The sequence below is a fragment of the Terrapene carolina genome, unplaced genomic scaffold (genome assembly GCF_002925995.2).
Source record: "Terrapene carolina triunguis isolate 2854851 unplaced genomic scaffold, T_m_triunguis-2.0 Scaffold62, whole genome shotgun sequence".
Classification (NCBI taxonomy): Eukaryota; Metazoa; Chordata; order Testudines; family Emydidae; genus Terrapene; species Terrapene triunguis.
In genome coordinates this window covers 33,513,824-33,530,192 of record NW_020664413.1, presented here as the reverse complement: position 1 = coordinate 33,530,192, position 16,369 = coordinate 33,513,824, and the positions used below count along the sequence as shown (strand labels likewise).

The 16,369-nt window shown below is 38.1% G+C and overlaps 1 protein-coding gene across 16 annotated transcripts in view; it reads left to right on the top strand.

Moving 5' to 3' along the window:
* The first annotated feature begins 1,941 nt into the window (after positions 1–1,941).
* LOC112105136 (sodium channel protein type 2 subunit alpha-like) overlaps positions 1,942–16,369 on the top strand; it is a 101,449-nt gene continuing 87,021 nt past the window's right edge. For 9 of the 16 annotated variants that reach the window (XM_026647526.1, XM_026647520.1, XM_026647517.1 and 6 more), the window contains exons 1-7: positions 1,942–2,208; positions 8,563–8,681; positions 10,751–10,840; positions 12,459–12,587; positions 13,671–13,762; positions 14,643–14,915; positions 15,181–15,244. In XM_026647526.1, the coding sequence (XP_026503311.1) occupies positions 1,942–2,208; positions 8,563–8,681; positions 10,751–10,840; positions 12,459–12,587; positions 13,671–13,762; positions 14,643–14,915; positions 15,181–15,244 (1,034 nt within the window). Of the gene's footprint in view, positions 2,209–8,562; positions 8,682–10,750; positions 10,841–12,458; positions 12,588–13,482; positions 13,575–13,670; positions 13,763–14,642; positions 14,916–15,180; positions 15,245–16,369 lie in introns of all 16 variants that reach the window. The other 7 variants (XM_026647525.1, XM_026647522.1, XM_026647516.1 and 4 more) reach the window with 2 other exon arrangements.

The following is a 16,369-nucleotide window of genomic DNA, read 5'->3' as shown; positions in this document are numbered from 1 at the left end:
TAGCTCCTGGTAAGGCCACAGAATTGCTGAAGTGCAGGACTGCCTTGATCATGCCTCTTCCTGTTCCCAGTCTTCCCTCTCCTTACCCTGAAATGCTGCATGTGCCAGGACCCCTGCAAACTCTATGCAGAGCTAGTGGAGCTAGCTCTGTCCCTGGAATAGAGGTTCCTGCAGCTGGAGTATTTACAGAGGTGGAGGAGATTATACTTGTCCAACAGACTCTTTGTACCAGCTGGACTGATGTAGGGCAAATGATGCCTTGGTCTTAGAGTGATTCACAAAATAATTAAAGAACATAGTGTAATATTGATTACAAAACACCTATGGTACCTATATTACAGCACTAGTTATCAACAATGCAGCTGCATTGCTTCTACGTCTCTAGTGGAGAGAGGGCTCAGGAAATTTTGCCACTTTGTCATAAAAACTTTTTCAGAGCATGTTTTTATGCTATGGTGGTGAAAATGCTTGAGCCCTGTCTATGCTAACCTCACACTGTTCCTACCACTGGTTTAGCTTTGCCCTGGGTGGTAGTTGTTATAATATGGGGTACACATTTTTCCCAATGTAGACAAGGCACTATAAGCATAATATTAACAATGACAGTGTTTTAAAATGAAAACAACCTAATCAAATAAACAATCGTTTATTGTTCCAATAACGATCCTAAGAAGAACCATGTTTTTTTTAAGACCATTTGTAAGGAAAAGGCACCTAGGTCAATAGACTCAAGTGACAAGTGCTCAAACCTGTAAGGTGTGGCAGAAAAGTGTTGCTCAGCCAGCAAAGCCCAGGGGAGTCTCAAACAGCTATTTGGCAAATGTGGCAGCTCAATTCTCAGTCTCCAGAGAAAGCCTGTTAAAGTAATTTTCAGCTTCCCCTTTTGAATGGAAATAAGGTGTGGATTTGACTACAGGATCCTTATTATTGCTGGGTATATTAATATGAAGCAGGTGTCTTGGTCAGGCTGTTTCTAGCGGATATCAGCAAAGGCCACATCCTTGTATCCCAGCATGAAAAAATCTTAAAAGAATAAAAGTTTCAGCATAGCTGCATATTACTGGGTTGCTTGCTGAATTCCCCCCGGTATCAATGTCTTCTGCCCTCTCCAGAATCTCTGTGACTCCGCTGTTACTTTACCTTTCATGGTTGTCCAGCCTTTTCCTTGAGAAAAGTTCTCTCCATTTTTATATTACTCTACCATCTGCTGCAGCTTATCACCAGGAGTCCCCATTCTGTTTTTTGCATTATACCCGATGTAATATTGATGGTACCTCTTGCTTTGTTTTGCTATGCACTGTAACCACATCAAATGTGAGGAGTACTTGTGTTGGCAATGCAGTAGCTTTTTCCCCCTTGTTAGATGTGCGCCTTTTGTGGATGGACAGATAATTGAGTCTTTTGTCCCCTTTTCTAGCACTAAAATTCACTCAATGTTTAAAATAATATTTCACATTTATATGATGTCTATTAAAATATACCAAACAGTAAAAACTAAATATGTACAATCATTCTCTTTTTCCTCTGTTAAAAATAACTATTAAAATTTCCCCCAATCTTTAGCAAATAAGAAGATCTTCAAAGTCTTTTTAAAATTAGTTAATGCTGCAGCAACTCCCAGACCAGAAGTTAGGAGCACCATTCTGCTCCTGGCTGGCCCTGATCAAAATTCCTATTTTCTCTCATCTAAAAGGCTCAGAGATTTGGTTCACAGAGTGGTATCAGTTTGGTAAAATATATGAGATGTAACTACTTGGGCATATAAATTATCAGCATTTATTGTTATAGTGAGCATAAATTTGTATTTGCTAGGTGTGGTATTAAATAACCAGGTGTAGTGGGTTTTTTTCCTTCACTATTTTTCCTAACTTGTTTGCATTTTCTTTTGTAGGACATTCTTATGCAAGAGGCTAAACGTAATTAAATTTGCAGGATGAAAAGATGGCACAGGCATTGCTGGTACCACCAGGACCTGACAGCTTCTGCTATTTTACTAGAGAATCTCTCGCAGCTATTGAAAAGCGTGCTGCAGAAGAAAAAGCTAAAAAACTCAAACAAGATCATACAGACAACGATGATGAAGATGGCCCAAAGCCAAATAGTGACTTGGAAGCAGGAAAGACACTGCCATTTATTTATGGTGACATACCTCCAGGAATGGTGTCCGAGCCCTTGGAGGACCTGGACCCATATTATATCAATCAAAAAGTGAGTGTTTATTAAGACTGCTGTTTGGATGTCTCTGTTGACAGTCGGGTAAAATTCTCTATTTTATTGAGCAATTGAATTTTTTTCCCTATTCTCTCTCTCCCTCTGTGAAAGTAAATGCATTATGTTATTTTCATTATAATATATCTGATCCTTTAATCTAATTGTACCTTTCAGTATTTAATACTTGGAAAAATTACTGGAGAGTAAGCTTCTACACAGAGTAGCATTATTCTATCAACTATTAATGATAGAGGTTAAGAGTTTAATCACTGTATTTTTAGAGCAATCAAACCACAACACTATACTGAAAGCCTATTGGCCTGACTCCAATCTGATTTATGCCACTTCTATACTGCTGTAACCCCACAAGCTATAACTGAATTATGCCTGATTGACACCAGGTAAGTGGCACAAAATTGGCCTGAAGATTGTTGAAAACAGATTCTGGGATGGAGAAGGTTGTAGGTTACAGGGTAGTGCCAGCCAATCTTCAACTGGCAGTTTGTGGTAGACATCATAGTAAAGTTGGGATATGCAGGAGAGTTTTATGGCTTTGAAGGCTAGTTCAGGAAGGGTGTTCTATGCATAAGAGGCAGTGTGCAAAGGGTTCAAATATGCTTGTGGGAGAAGTGGACAAATAAGCGGATAAGGCTGTGGATATAAAGTAGCGGTTCCGTAGCACATAATGTATTTATATTTGAAAAAGAGTTTGTAACCCACAAGAAGCACACTCCAGCCCCAACCAACTGCATAATCATATTGTCCTCACCCTGACAGTACCCTTCTCTGACTCCTTCCTGTGTTGTCATCTCCTCCTATTATTTTCTCCATCTTCACCTAAGATCTGATTCTGCAACTCGTTACTCATGCAAGCCATCCCTTTAACTTACTATACACTTTACCTTATGTAGCACCATACATCCTAGGATCTGGTAAATGAATATCCTGACCATCTCCAAAGGAGCCTGATAGCTCCACTTTGATTCTGCTTTTGATAACAAACACCACTCAGTAAAAGAGGGGACTGATTCAGCTGGCTAAAAGTCTGGGAAAACTTCTGAATTTTGATTGTAAATAGCCAACAACCATTAAAGAACAGAATCAAAATACTGAATGGAGGAAACCTCCTATAGGCATCACAGTGAAGCTGAGTCTTGAGGAAGAATTTGAAGAAGAGTTTTGTGGCTTTGAAGACTAGTTTAGTAAGGGTGTTCCATGCATAAGGGACCATGTGCAACAGGTACAAAGATGTATGTGGGAGAAATGGACAAGTAAGCAAACAATCACCTTGGTGTGACTGTTTTTTCACCTTTCCTTTGTCTTATTATATTCTCAAGCCATGAAACATCAACTTTTTTCAGTGTCCTTTTGTTCTCTTAAATTTATTTTCAGGGTTTTCATTTTTCTTTTTTCTTTTAAGCTCTCTCTTTCTAAAAGACATGTTTTGATCCAGCCAGTCTGTTTTTATCTTCAGCATTTTCTGTTTTCTTTCTCTGCTCTCCTTTCTTTTCTCTTTCCCATTCCCTCCTCATTCTGTTTCTCTTCACTATTGCCTCTGTCCTCTTCATTTCTCCCTCTGACCCCAAGTTGTCTCTTTCTTTTCTGCTGTCCCTCCCGCTTAGACTTTTTTTTTTGCACTCCCTTCCCATAAACCCTCTTCCCTGCTTTTCCACTTCCCCCACAGCTCTGTCCTTCCATGGTATGACTGAACCTCTCCTTCACAAACAAGCCTTGCTTCTGCCCTAACCAACTTCTCTCCATAGGCTGGTACTCTGTTCTCTTATCATCCTACACATTGGCTTTTCTACGCCTGACTCCTCCCTGCCCCACTACTGCTCCATCCAACATTTCCTTTCTGACCGCATACCTGCAAGTAAGGAGAAGGGTACAATGCAGCATCTGCTGCTTTCAGGGTAGATAAAAACTGATGATTTAAAAAATCAGATTTTTTTATTTAAATCTGATTTTTAATTAAATACATTTTTCTTTCTAAAATAAATCTATTTAAAACTAAATTTGAATGTATGACTATATTAAGGTTAACATCTAGTATAATCTATTACAATCACTTGAATTAAATGAAATAGTGTTCAAGCAGCCTATGTAACCTACTGAAATGAAAAAAATGAATCGTCCAAAAATTTTTGCCCAACTCGAGTGGTGGCCACTTTGTATACAGGAAATTTGCTGAGTGTGAAGCCAAGTACTGTGAAATTATTTGAAACTTAAAAAACCCACAACCAAACAATACTGTAAGACCTGTAAGATAAACTTGCAAGAGTTGGCAGCAATGGATACAGGAAGGTGACTGACTAATCGCCACCCTGCACTTGAGCAGGGAGGAGTTTGGCTGGCTGGCCGGGAGAAGGTAATGCTTTCTGGCTTGGGGGAGGAGGGAAGACGTAAAGCTGCTGGAAGAGCAGTCAGCGTGGTGGATGACTCACCACCTAGGAATGAGGGGTTTAAAAGGGTCAGCTGGGCCTGGCCCCTCCCTTCTTTACTCAGAACAGGCTGGGCAGCACCCACCCACCCTCCCTAATTAGGTCACAAATATGCTGGGTGTTTAGCTATATCTGCTGTGGGCATTACGCTAGCTGCCCCACTAAGGGGGGCTGGGAAGGAATTTTCCCCTTACCACCATATTGGCCAGGTAAGGGGGAGGGGGTTGCCTTCTTCGCAGCAGGTTCAGGTAGGCTCTGTTCATGCAGAGCATGACGGGCGGTAGGCCATATGTCGCAACTCTTTATTTAACTGTATAGCGGATGTTCAGTGCGGGTACTCCATAAATTAAAGGCACAAAAGAACAAAAGAACAAAAAAATGGCTTGAAAAAGGAATTAAGGAGAGGTGCTTAATAATTGAGCAAGCCGGGGGCAGTTGGGGACTCCTATGGTTGGTACAGCAGGGAGCCAACTGCCCCATCATTATAGTCCACCTTAACCCCTCCTACGAGCGGAGGTGGTCGGTAAGGTCCCGGCAAGGGAATTGCTGGAGGGATTTGGATGAAAACGGGGGGAGGGAGGGGAGAGCTGGTGAAAGCGCCCCCAGAATTGCCTGGAAGTGGTAAGGTCCCAGCAAGGGAATTGCGGGAGGGACCTGGATAAATAGGAAGGGAGCTGTGGAAGTCCTTCCCGCTCAAAATTGGCTGGAATTGGTAAGGACCCAGCAGTGAATCTGCTGGAGGGACATAAATTTTGCACCTACACTGCACACATTTTATCCGCTGGGTTAGTCCCAGACATCTATCTAATAATAAAGTTGCGGACTGATTAAACCCATATCTAATGTCTCCTGTCATTCTTTTGGCACAGCCATATAATAGGCTGGGGAGCAGTGGGCAGCTTCCCACTAAAAAAATCAGAAGGCAGATAAAGAAGACACTACAAATGATCTAAATATCTAAAAAATATTTATGCATTTTAAGCCAATATGTTTTTATGGCAATTTGAATTATGACTTTTAAATGCTTGAAGCTGGCAAAACTGTAGATAGCTCACAGAGGTAAGATACGTCCCCTTTTTCCTATATTGTACCATATTATAAGTTGAATAGCAAAAAGAGGACTTTACAAAAATATGAGTATAGGAGAAAAATTGTTGGTAGAGAACCTCTAGAGGAGGCTTTGGACTATATGTAACTCTTTCAGCAGGGGCATCATACTAAATTGGTGTTTGGTGATTGTGGGAGGTCTGAACTTCACAGACCTGTAACAGAAGGAGGAAATGAAAAGGTAAACAGCCCCTTATTTTGTTCATTGGAATAATCACATGATACTAACATTGCTGGTCTACTGTAGTTAGAGTTGCTTTCCTTAGCAGCATTGGTATTTTTTTTTTAAATTACAGCTCCAAGTTCAATATTAAAAATTAACTTGAGTGGAAAGTAAAGTAGATTCCAATATGTGATTACAAAACCCATCACTTACTAATGAAGATGAAATAAATTGCACTTGTGTAGTTAATTAATGTGGAAAGAGAGTACATAGCTAATATATTAGGGTCATTTAGGCAACTCAAAGAAATACAGGTGTAGGGTAGAGAATAGCTTTTTTTTTTTTTTTTTCATTTTTGGATATGATAGCAGCAGCTCGGTTTTGTGCGGTATTTTCAATTAAAAGGTTTTTGCATTATGTGCATTTTACCCCGGTCTTATTTCCTGTATTATTCTACAGCCAAAGTGTTTAAAAAACCCCACCCAATCTTCTGCTAAAAGCTGGTAGTGGACATCCTCAACAAACTTAAAGCTAATTTTTGATCATCAGTGAACTCAAAACATCATGTGGGGACAAGGATGTAGGATACAAAGGTTAAAAAAGACAAACTAGTCAGGGACTAGCTAACCCATTAGTGGTAATGAGTAAACTTCAGACTCTGTTTACTACAAATGGCATCTGTTCTTAAATGTCTAGCAGCTTGATTCTTTGAACAAAAGAAGAATGGACATCATAAGTGACTAATGAGAATTACTCATCCCTTTTCCTGTTGCTATCACTTATCTAATTAGCAGAAAGTACTTTTAATCATAGAGGTTGTTGCAATCAGGAGAAAATAGTGTATGAATTGGAATCTGGCAACTGACTCTGCTGCAGCAATGAGCTTAAGATGGGCAGTATTTTCGCACCACCACTGACAGAAAGTCAGTCCTGGGAGTGGGAGGCAGTCTGTGTCAGCATGACTCCCTCCTAACAACAGACACATCATGTGGGTGGTCTTTCACAGCCTGATTTCCTCACTATATGTACCAGACCAGTGACCTTGGGGAAAGGGCAGCTTCCTTGGCTTGGTTTCTCCCCCACCAAAGTGGGGTCCAGTTTACCTCCCACCAGAGAGGAGACCTTGTGGGAGTGAGGAAGTTAGGGAGATGGCAGCATCTCTAATCACATACTAGTTTTTACAGAGTGCAGAGCAACTTAGAAAGCAGTGATATTAGATAGCTCTGCTGAGAGCATAACAAAGACTCTACTGTGATATTACAAAGCAGAGTCAAGGGATTTGACAAAGACTGAAAGGAACTGTAGTAATGCCCTGAAGAAGTTTCAGGAAGGACCAAAGATCAAAGTGAATCCCAAACACCTACGCATTTGGAATAGAAATGATAAAAATCTAGAAGAGGACCACCTACAGGAAAGGCACAGTTTGGAAAACACTGACTATGTGTCCTTTAAGCCAACATGTAAATGACAATAAATACACAAAACTGAATGTTCACAGACAAAGTCAGTAAGGTAGCACTGCTATAACTGAGAACAGAGTTTGTCCTTTTGGATCTCTTTCATGGTCTCAGGCTGCTGGGACTGATGTCAGCTGGCATTTTTGTTATTCCTTTCATTTGCCTATGGACATACCGATTCAGGAAATTCATATAATTGATACTACTGTTATTTAAAATCTAAACTCAAAATACAGTGATTTTCTAATTATATTTAAATTATTTAGGGTCAGATTCTCATACCTTTAGTCACAATGAATACAGTACTTTACAAGTAGCCCCATTTGTGGAGGAAGATACTGCTAAGCTACAGTTAGTATATTAGAATTTGCCCTTAGCATTTAGATCAGGGGTCGGCAACCTTTCAGAAGTGGTGTGCCGAGTCTTCATTTATTCACTCTAATTTAAGGTTTCGCATGCCAGTAATACATTTTAACATTTTTAGAAGGTCTCTTTCTATAAGTCTATAATATATAATTAAACTATTGTTGTATGTAAAGTAAATAAGGTTTTTAAAATGTTTAAGAAGCTTCATTTAAATTAAATTAAAATGCAGAGTCCCCCGGACCAGTGGCCAGGACCCAGGCAGTGTGAGTACCACTGAAAATCAGCTTGCATGCCGCCTTCGGCACGCGTGCCACAGGTTGCCTACACCTGATTTAGATGTTGTTCATGTTTGAGTGCAATATAATGTATTTGATTTTATTTGTAACCTTGATTTTACTTAAATACTTGATTTTATTGTTATAAATTGTCTTTATATGTCTGAAAATGTGTAATATAAATGAAATAAAAATACGTTTATTTTAGTGATGAAAGGCCATATTCTGCTGCCATTAACATTGATGACAAAAATCCCATTGATATTATATGCGTTGAATCCTGATCCCATTAAAATTTCTATAACACAAATTTTAGAACATTAGAAAATTAACATTGGATAACTTAAATCAGCTGTTTCCTTAGAAATCCGACCTTTACTTGCCACAGGTGATGAACAGAATAGGACTTTCATTTCTAAAGGCTCAGTCCTACAAGGTGGACAGTGCCCTTGTCTTCCATTGAAATCCAAGGGGGGGAACAAAGTGCCAGAGTTGAAAATGCTATGTACACTGTACTTTCATTGTATATTCTTTTTTTCCAGACTTTCATAGTACTGAATAAAGGAAAGACAATTTTCCGATTCAGTGCCACATCTGCCTTGTACATTTTAACTCCTGTCAACCCCGTTAGAAAAATTGCTATTAAGATTTTGGTACATTCATATCCTTTTCAAGTGGTTAATTTTAAATGTGACTGTTTTAAAAAGTATCATTACTGAAATAACATTTTTCATTTAAATATACAAATAAATGCCCTTATGTCTGTACATACATTCACTGAACATACTCCAATCACTCTTAAAAAGCATCAGTGTCACAACTGCAGTATGCAGCTCATCCCAAACCACAGAATTCATCACTGAATCAGCCACTACTGTCAGATTTTAAATATTTGGTTTTAGATACAAATTTAGGCCTTTCTCCTTCAATGAGCTCTATGTGGGAAGACTCCTGCATCCATGCAGAATCCTGTTACTCATGCAAATACTCCCATTAAATCTGATGACACTAATTCACTTTAGAGGAATACTTACATAAGTAAAGAGCTATTTGTATGGGCACATTGGTATTGTTTTTTTCATTAGGTGAGAAGGTGCTGCATAAGTGATCAGAATCAGGGAAAAGGAAGATATTTTCAATGATTAGACCACTTCATCAGATGCATGGAGTGGAAAATACAGGTGACCTCACACTTGGTAAGGCAACTCACATCTTTTCATGTATTTATACCTGCTCCTGTATTTTCCACTCCATGCATCTGATGAAGTGGGTTCTAGCGCACAAAAGCTTATGCCCAAATAAATGTGTTTGTCTCTGAGGTGCCACAAGGACTCCTCGTTGTTTTTGCTGATACAGACTAACACGGCTACCACTCTGAAACCTGTCAATTATTAGAGTAACAACTTAGGCTCTACACATCCTCCTGCATCATGATCTGCTAGCTTTGACCCCTGGGCCTGTGCAGAGTCCCATTGGCTCCACACACACATAAGGCTCAACATTAATGTATCTTAATGCAGAACTGCAGCTTTAAACAATAAACTAAAGGCCAGGTTCATGTTTGCAGCTACAGTATGTTTATAGTACCTGACATCAGTCATTGGTCATTTACACTGTAAGAAAATAGTCAGCATCAGAAAATGGAATGGTAAAATACAAGTAAAGCATGCACACTTACAACCCAATTTTACAAATGTCTCAGATCACTCAGAGCCTTGTAATATTAGGGGAGTGTAAAATAACCATAGTCCATAGAGTATTATAAATTCTTTTTTATGACTGCAAATTCACTTTAATCCAGTTAAGAAAGTGCAATCCACTGAAATATTATATTAAGTAGTATATTTATGCAATTAAAATTCATGCTCCAATCCTGCAATGAGCTTCCATGAAGCCCTATTGATATCTGTGACTTCAACTGAACAACAGTGCAAATGCTGAAGAAAACACAACCAATGTACATGCAAGTAGCTAGTTTCATGTGAGTCCTAACTCATGTGAGTAGACCTCATCAGTAATCCTACTGGTTTTAGATGGGACTACACATGTGAGTAAATTGTAGGCTGTTATTTTGTTGTTTGTTTTAAAAATGTTATTAAGATGATGTTAAAAAAAATAGTGAACAGAGTTTGAGCATAGAAGTTTCTGGTTATCAGGGAATAACATACAGATTATCGAGGGTACAAAATTTGGTTTAAGATCAGGTGGCATAAGGAATACATAATCTGCAATATCCCCGATAGGGGGTAAAAGGTTGATGGGTCAAAGTACAGGCATTGAGATATGAGGGTATGAAGTTCATATATTACATTAGCATCTGAAGTCTAAATCAGGATTAGTCCATATTGTTTTAGGTGCTATACAAACATATGGGAAGATAAAGATAACATCCTGTCCCAGTCTGTATTGTGTTTAGATCAAGAAAAAAACTATTCTTATTTCATATTTTTTCATACCTAAAGATGTTGTGGATTTCATTTAAATCCACAGCCTAATAGAGTTGAAAGATAAATACATTGTTTCACAATACAGAACCACTGTGCTGGATGGTGTGTTAATTAAGAGAGATGAAATTACATGCAAACTTTTAAAGTTTTATTTAGTATAAGTTATATTTCTTGTATATATATTTACACACTACCTATTTTACTAATCCAGGTATTAGAATACTGTTGTGTCTTTTGGATGATATAATATACGAATGGCTTACATTCCTTGACTTCTGTCTACATTGTTCAGCATGCTTATTATGTGCACTATTTTGACCAACTGTGTATTTATGACCATGAGTAACCCTCCGGAGTGGACAAAGAATGTAGAGTAAGTTAAACATACTTATTGGAACAACAATTTTAGTTTGATGTAGATCCATTCAAGAAGCACTAATAGAAGGTTTACTTGAAAACTTGCTTTTCTACACTCATAAGAGATTAGATTCCATGAGATCATCAATATCTTTCTGTCCTTTTCTCTTAAATTATTTAAGTGATTTAAAAATAGTACCTTGTTCTTCAACCTTCTGTCTGATGAATAGCTGAAGCTTTCCTGTGAGATATTACAGACTAAATCTTGTCCTTAGTGGCACTGATTTGCAAGAAGGAAAAGAAGCCTAGATAACCGCAAACATGCATGCAAACACACGTGTGCTTAATTTGAGAGGCCAGTCATTGTGTCTCCAGAGTGCATCTTAGTGCATGTGGACATTCACTCTGGCTTGAGAGTGTATGGCTGTCAGGCAAAAAGTGTATGAGTTGACTCTCACCCTCATGAAGTCACAAACTGCCATCAAAATAGGCAAACTCCCTCTCTCCCCCAAAACAACAACAAGCGGAAAACCAGAAACCAGACACAAAACAATAAGCAATGAGCTCCTGATTTCAAAGAGCAGCAAAGCAGTACTTTGTTCTGACCTGACATTTGGAATGCTGCCCTGTGCTAGCAGGACTCCTAGTGAAGTGAAGACACCAGGAAGCATGTCTGCTTCTCTTTGCTGCACAGGCTCATGGTTGTGTAGACAGAATTTAGTCCAATTAAGCTAATAATAATACAGCTATGAATTATTCTTTTAAAATATATTATTAGACTCTAAATAAGGTTTTAACCACTTTCAGTTCCTTCCTCACTCCCCATTTATCTCTATATTGACTCATGTTGGCTGGCCTCACCACGCTGTGGAATCCCCATTTGGGGACTTCCAGGGACAGATGTAGTAGGGGATCCCTAGAAGGACAAATCCATCAGGAGCCATGGTCTTTGTGGCTGATTGGAGCCTGACAACAGAGCAGAAGGGCCTCCACACAATACATGATCTTGTGGCTCCTTCAAGAGCTCGGCATATCTCAGGAGATCCATGAACTAAATCACATCCCTTTTATGGTAACATGGTCTCAGACTGTTCTTGAACAATAAAAGATCTAGGCATTCTTTATTATGATAAAATTCTACTTATTTATGAAATGTATATATACTATAGTGATTAATATAGTAAGTTACAGGACCAGTTTTTCAGAAGAGGGCTCTGATTTTGACACTGCAAACAATTCTGTGCACTTTTTATAGTACATAGACATTTACCTACATGATTTGTGAATGCAAACAGGTAACCAGCCATGTAAGTGCTAGAAAATGTACCTATAAATATTTGTGCCTGTAATTATTTGCAGGTGTAAAAATGTGGGCACAAACTGGAGGCTGAATCAAGCCTGTAGAAAATCAGCACAACATATACACGTTGAAGTCTAATTTCATTTACTTTACTATTATTGCCTTCATATAATTTTGTAGACACATGAAATTTATAGGTTTCTCCATTCAATTCAAAAGTTTTCTTGTTTTTTCAATTTTAGAAAATATAAACCTATTGTAAAAATGATACTATATATAGCAACAGACATACCGAGACTGTGTCTGTAATTCTTGCTTCGATACTTTTCCTCAGGTACACATTCACTGGAATTTATACCTTTGAATCGCTTATAAAAATTCTTGCAAGGGGCTTCTGTTTAGAAGGTTTTACTTTCCTTCGTGACCCATGGAATTGGCTTGACTTCAGTGTCATTTTGATGGCGTAAGTGGTTTAACCATTTTTTAAGCTCATGAGGGCATGAAAGTAGTGGCAGCAAATAGCATATTATCAGGCATGCTCTGATTTAAATGTATAGAATTCCTCCAGGTAGTAATGTTTAGTTATTGTATGTATCACTCATTTTAGCATTCATAGTTCGACGTAAAATAATGCAGGAGCCAGCATGGCATGTCAGTCACTAAGGCCTGGTCTACACTACGGGATTAATTCGGATTTAGCAGCGTTAATCCGAATTAACCCTTCACCCGTCCACACTACAGAGCCAGTTAATTCGAATTAAAGGGCCCTTTAAATCGATTTCTGTACTCCACCTCGACGAACGGAGTAGAGCCTAAATCGATTTTGTTAATTCGAATTAGGGTTAGTGTGGCCGCACACCACCGAATTACTGTGTTTAAGTTAATGGGGTAGTGTGGCCGCACACCACCGAATTAATGTGGTTAAAAAGCGAATTAAGGTGCTTAGTGTGGCCGCGCACAATCGAATTTATACAACCTGTTTCCCAAATTCGAATTATCTAAATTCGGATTAATCCTGTAGTGTAGACATACCCTAAGGGACACTAATTTCATGTCCTGCATTCTTTCTGCTCACCAGAATGGAAGCCATCCCTTTGACTTCATGCCACCGTACTACTATCACTAAACTGATTTAGCTTTATTAGCTTTTCAAATATAAAATTAGTGAGTTTCACTTCAATGAAATTTAAATGTACTTGATGACAATAAGCGTGTAATAAAGCGAGATGAACTACATAGAAAGGTAAATTGCTGACTTAATTTATTTGCTAAAATCACCAAAGAGGTCTTGATGAACGACCCAAATAAGTAGCAAAAATGCTGCCTAAATTCTGAATAACTGTGATTTAATCCTACAGGTATGTAACAGAATTTGTAAACCTAGGCAATGTTTCAGCTCTTCGAACTTTCAGAGTATTGAGAGCTTTGAAAACTATTTCTGTAATCCCAGGTAAGAAGTAATTGGTGTAAGGTGTTAGGCCCCTTGTATCTCCAACTGTTATCTGTGTGCTGTCATTGTGTTTGTGTGTGAACTCCCCTATTACAGATATGTGACAGAGTTTGTGGACCTGGGCAATGTCTCAGCGTTGAGAACGTTCAGAGTTCTCCGAGCATTGAAAACAATATCAGTTATTCCAGGTGAGAGCTAGGTTAAACACTGAGGCTGACTTTAGTTCCATTGAAGTTGAATTCACTTCTTTTTAGTATAAGCCTCTTTACTCACCACTCATATTATATAAAAAGTCAGGAATCATCAGACAGCAATATGATTCTTTGCCTTTTTAACATTAGCTTTTTTCTTTGCAAAATCAGCCTTTGAGTTTAACAAATTCTTGCATGAAACATCTACAAAATAAATAGCCTGTGGATTGTTGGGACACTTTTTTTTTCTTTTGCATTTTATTATGACAAGTTTTCTCTTTCACATTGTCAAAGGTTTAGTGCTGTGGCTTTCTTATTGATTTGAATGTTACCATTTATTGCAATCGCTGAAAAAAGAAATCAGTTTTAAAAACTGATCGCCAAACAGAGAAAAAGGGAGTTTGATTTGTAAAAAAATTAGCACGGGCACTGCATGTGGGAATTACAGTAATTACCTTTGGAAATTTGAATTCTCTCAACTCTAGTTTTACATATTGCTGTGGATTCCTATTTAATAATGGTTTGGAATGGAGGCAATGGTAGAACATTAAAAATAAATAAATACAATAAAATAAAAAAATAGGAAGATTTTTCTTTACATGTTGTTCATGTATTCGGGTAACCTACGACTGATAAACTTTCCTGTTTGCGAATAAAATAATGCATTAAGTGTATTTGGAACAAACGTACATTGCATATACATAAACAAGAATTTTTTGCTGTTCATTCATCTTCACAAGCTATGAGGCTGTTCATGAAGCTTTACATTTTTACAAATAAGAAAATTATTATTTTGGGCTTCTGCATGAAATCTTAAATGTATAGGAAGCACATGTGATACTTTTTAATACATCTTTGAATTCCTTTGCGTTTGCAGGCTTGAAGACTATTGTAGGAGCCCTAATTCAGTCTGTGAAGAAGCTCTCAGATGTAATGATCCTGACTGTGTTTTGTCTGAGTGTATTTGCACTAATAGGGCTGCAGCTGTTCATGGGCAACTTGAGGCATAAATGCTTGCAGTGGCCTCCAGACAATTCCACTTTTGAAGTAAACATTACTTCCTACTTGAATAGCACAATGGACGTAAATGGTACCTTTGTTAATACAACTGTGAGCACGTTTAACTGGAAGGAGTACATTGAGGATGAAAGTAAGAACTACTATTAAACTGTGACTAAAAGATCAACAAAACAGATGCAAATACAGAAAGGGATATATTTTCTTGTATACTGATATGGTATGACATACAGTGGTCAAAAGTAATTCAGATATGATAAATAGAGAAGTTCCTACATAAACTGGGGAGCACTCAGCATCTGAACAGTTTTGACTTGATTATACATTATATTTATTTGTACTTTGACTTAATATTTTTTTCATTTATTCAGATACTTTTAAAAATTATTTCTCAACAGCTCATTTTTACGTTTTGGAAGGACAAAGAGATGCCCTACTTTGTGGTAATAGCTCTGATGCAGGGTAAGACACTTTCAAAAATACTCTGTTGTGTTTTGTTGAAACAGGATGTAGTAACTGGAGATGAAACCCAAAATAAAATCAGGTGTCTAACTTAACTAGAACATTTACGATTCCGTATTTTGTAACATTGGAAAAGTTTTTGTAGTAATTTGACATTAGATGATTGATTTTGGACTTAAATTACCACAAGAACTGACTCAACTGCTCTGGTCAAGGTAGTCTAATCTCTGGTCATATGAAATACTCACTATCAACGTTTGTTCCTGCCTGCTTGAAAAGCGATGTGATATTCATGATAAAAATATCCACTTTGGTATAGTCCCTTTAGAGACAAGTAACATTGAATGAAAGGTGTGAACTGAGAAGAATAAAGTCAAGAAGGAGAAAATACAAAATATGATTAAGATAAAATACAAAATTATTAATATAATTAAGGCACAGTAGTGACGGCATAGTTCAAGGATGTACCTTACTTCCATTTCAACCCTGATTCTGTCTGCTGCTTAACTTTCCCCAAAATTATTTTTGCTGCAATGGTTTTGTGTGTGAACTTCTACCAAAAAACAAGGTCTGTACAAAGTTTGTGCTTCATCATCTAGGGGTTTGCTGCATCTTGATCCTGCTTGACTGCACAAGGAGATAAGGGGGAGAACTTATCTCCTAAGCAGTCACCTAGGACCTTTTTGGATTATGGAGCAAGGCACTGAGGCGACAGCAGAGGTTGTTTGCCTGTTATTCACCATTCACAAAGAAGCTCCTGCATGCACCAGCCAGCAAATTGGGCTGAACACACGGGTGTAATAGTTACATCATAAAAAAGGTGTAGTAAATTATTCCACCCTCTGTGTCTCACAGTGTCTTCCTGGTGCATTTGCCTCGCGGAGAACAGCTATATGGCACTCCACTCTCCAACTGAATCTTAAGAGTCAAACTAGGTTGGTCCAGATTGGTCTAGAAGTTGTAATTTTTTTTCCTGAGCATGAGCTAGAACTGTTTAATACTTTTTTGGAAGTCTGGCTGGTTAATTCAACACTTGTTCTATACAAGTATTTTAGGGTTACCATTCGTCTGGATTCCCCCGGACATGTCTGGATTTTTGAGCTAAAAATAGCGTCCGGGGGGAAT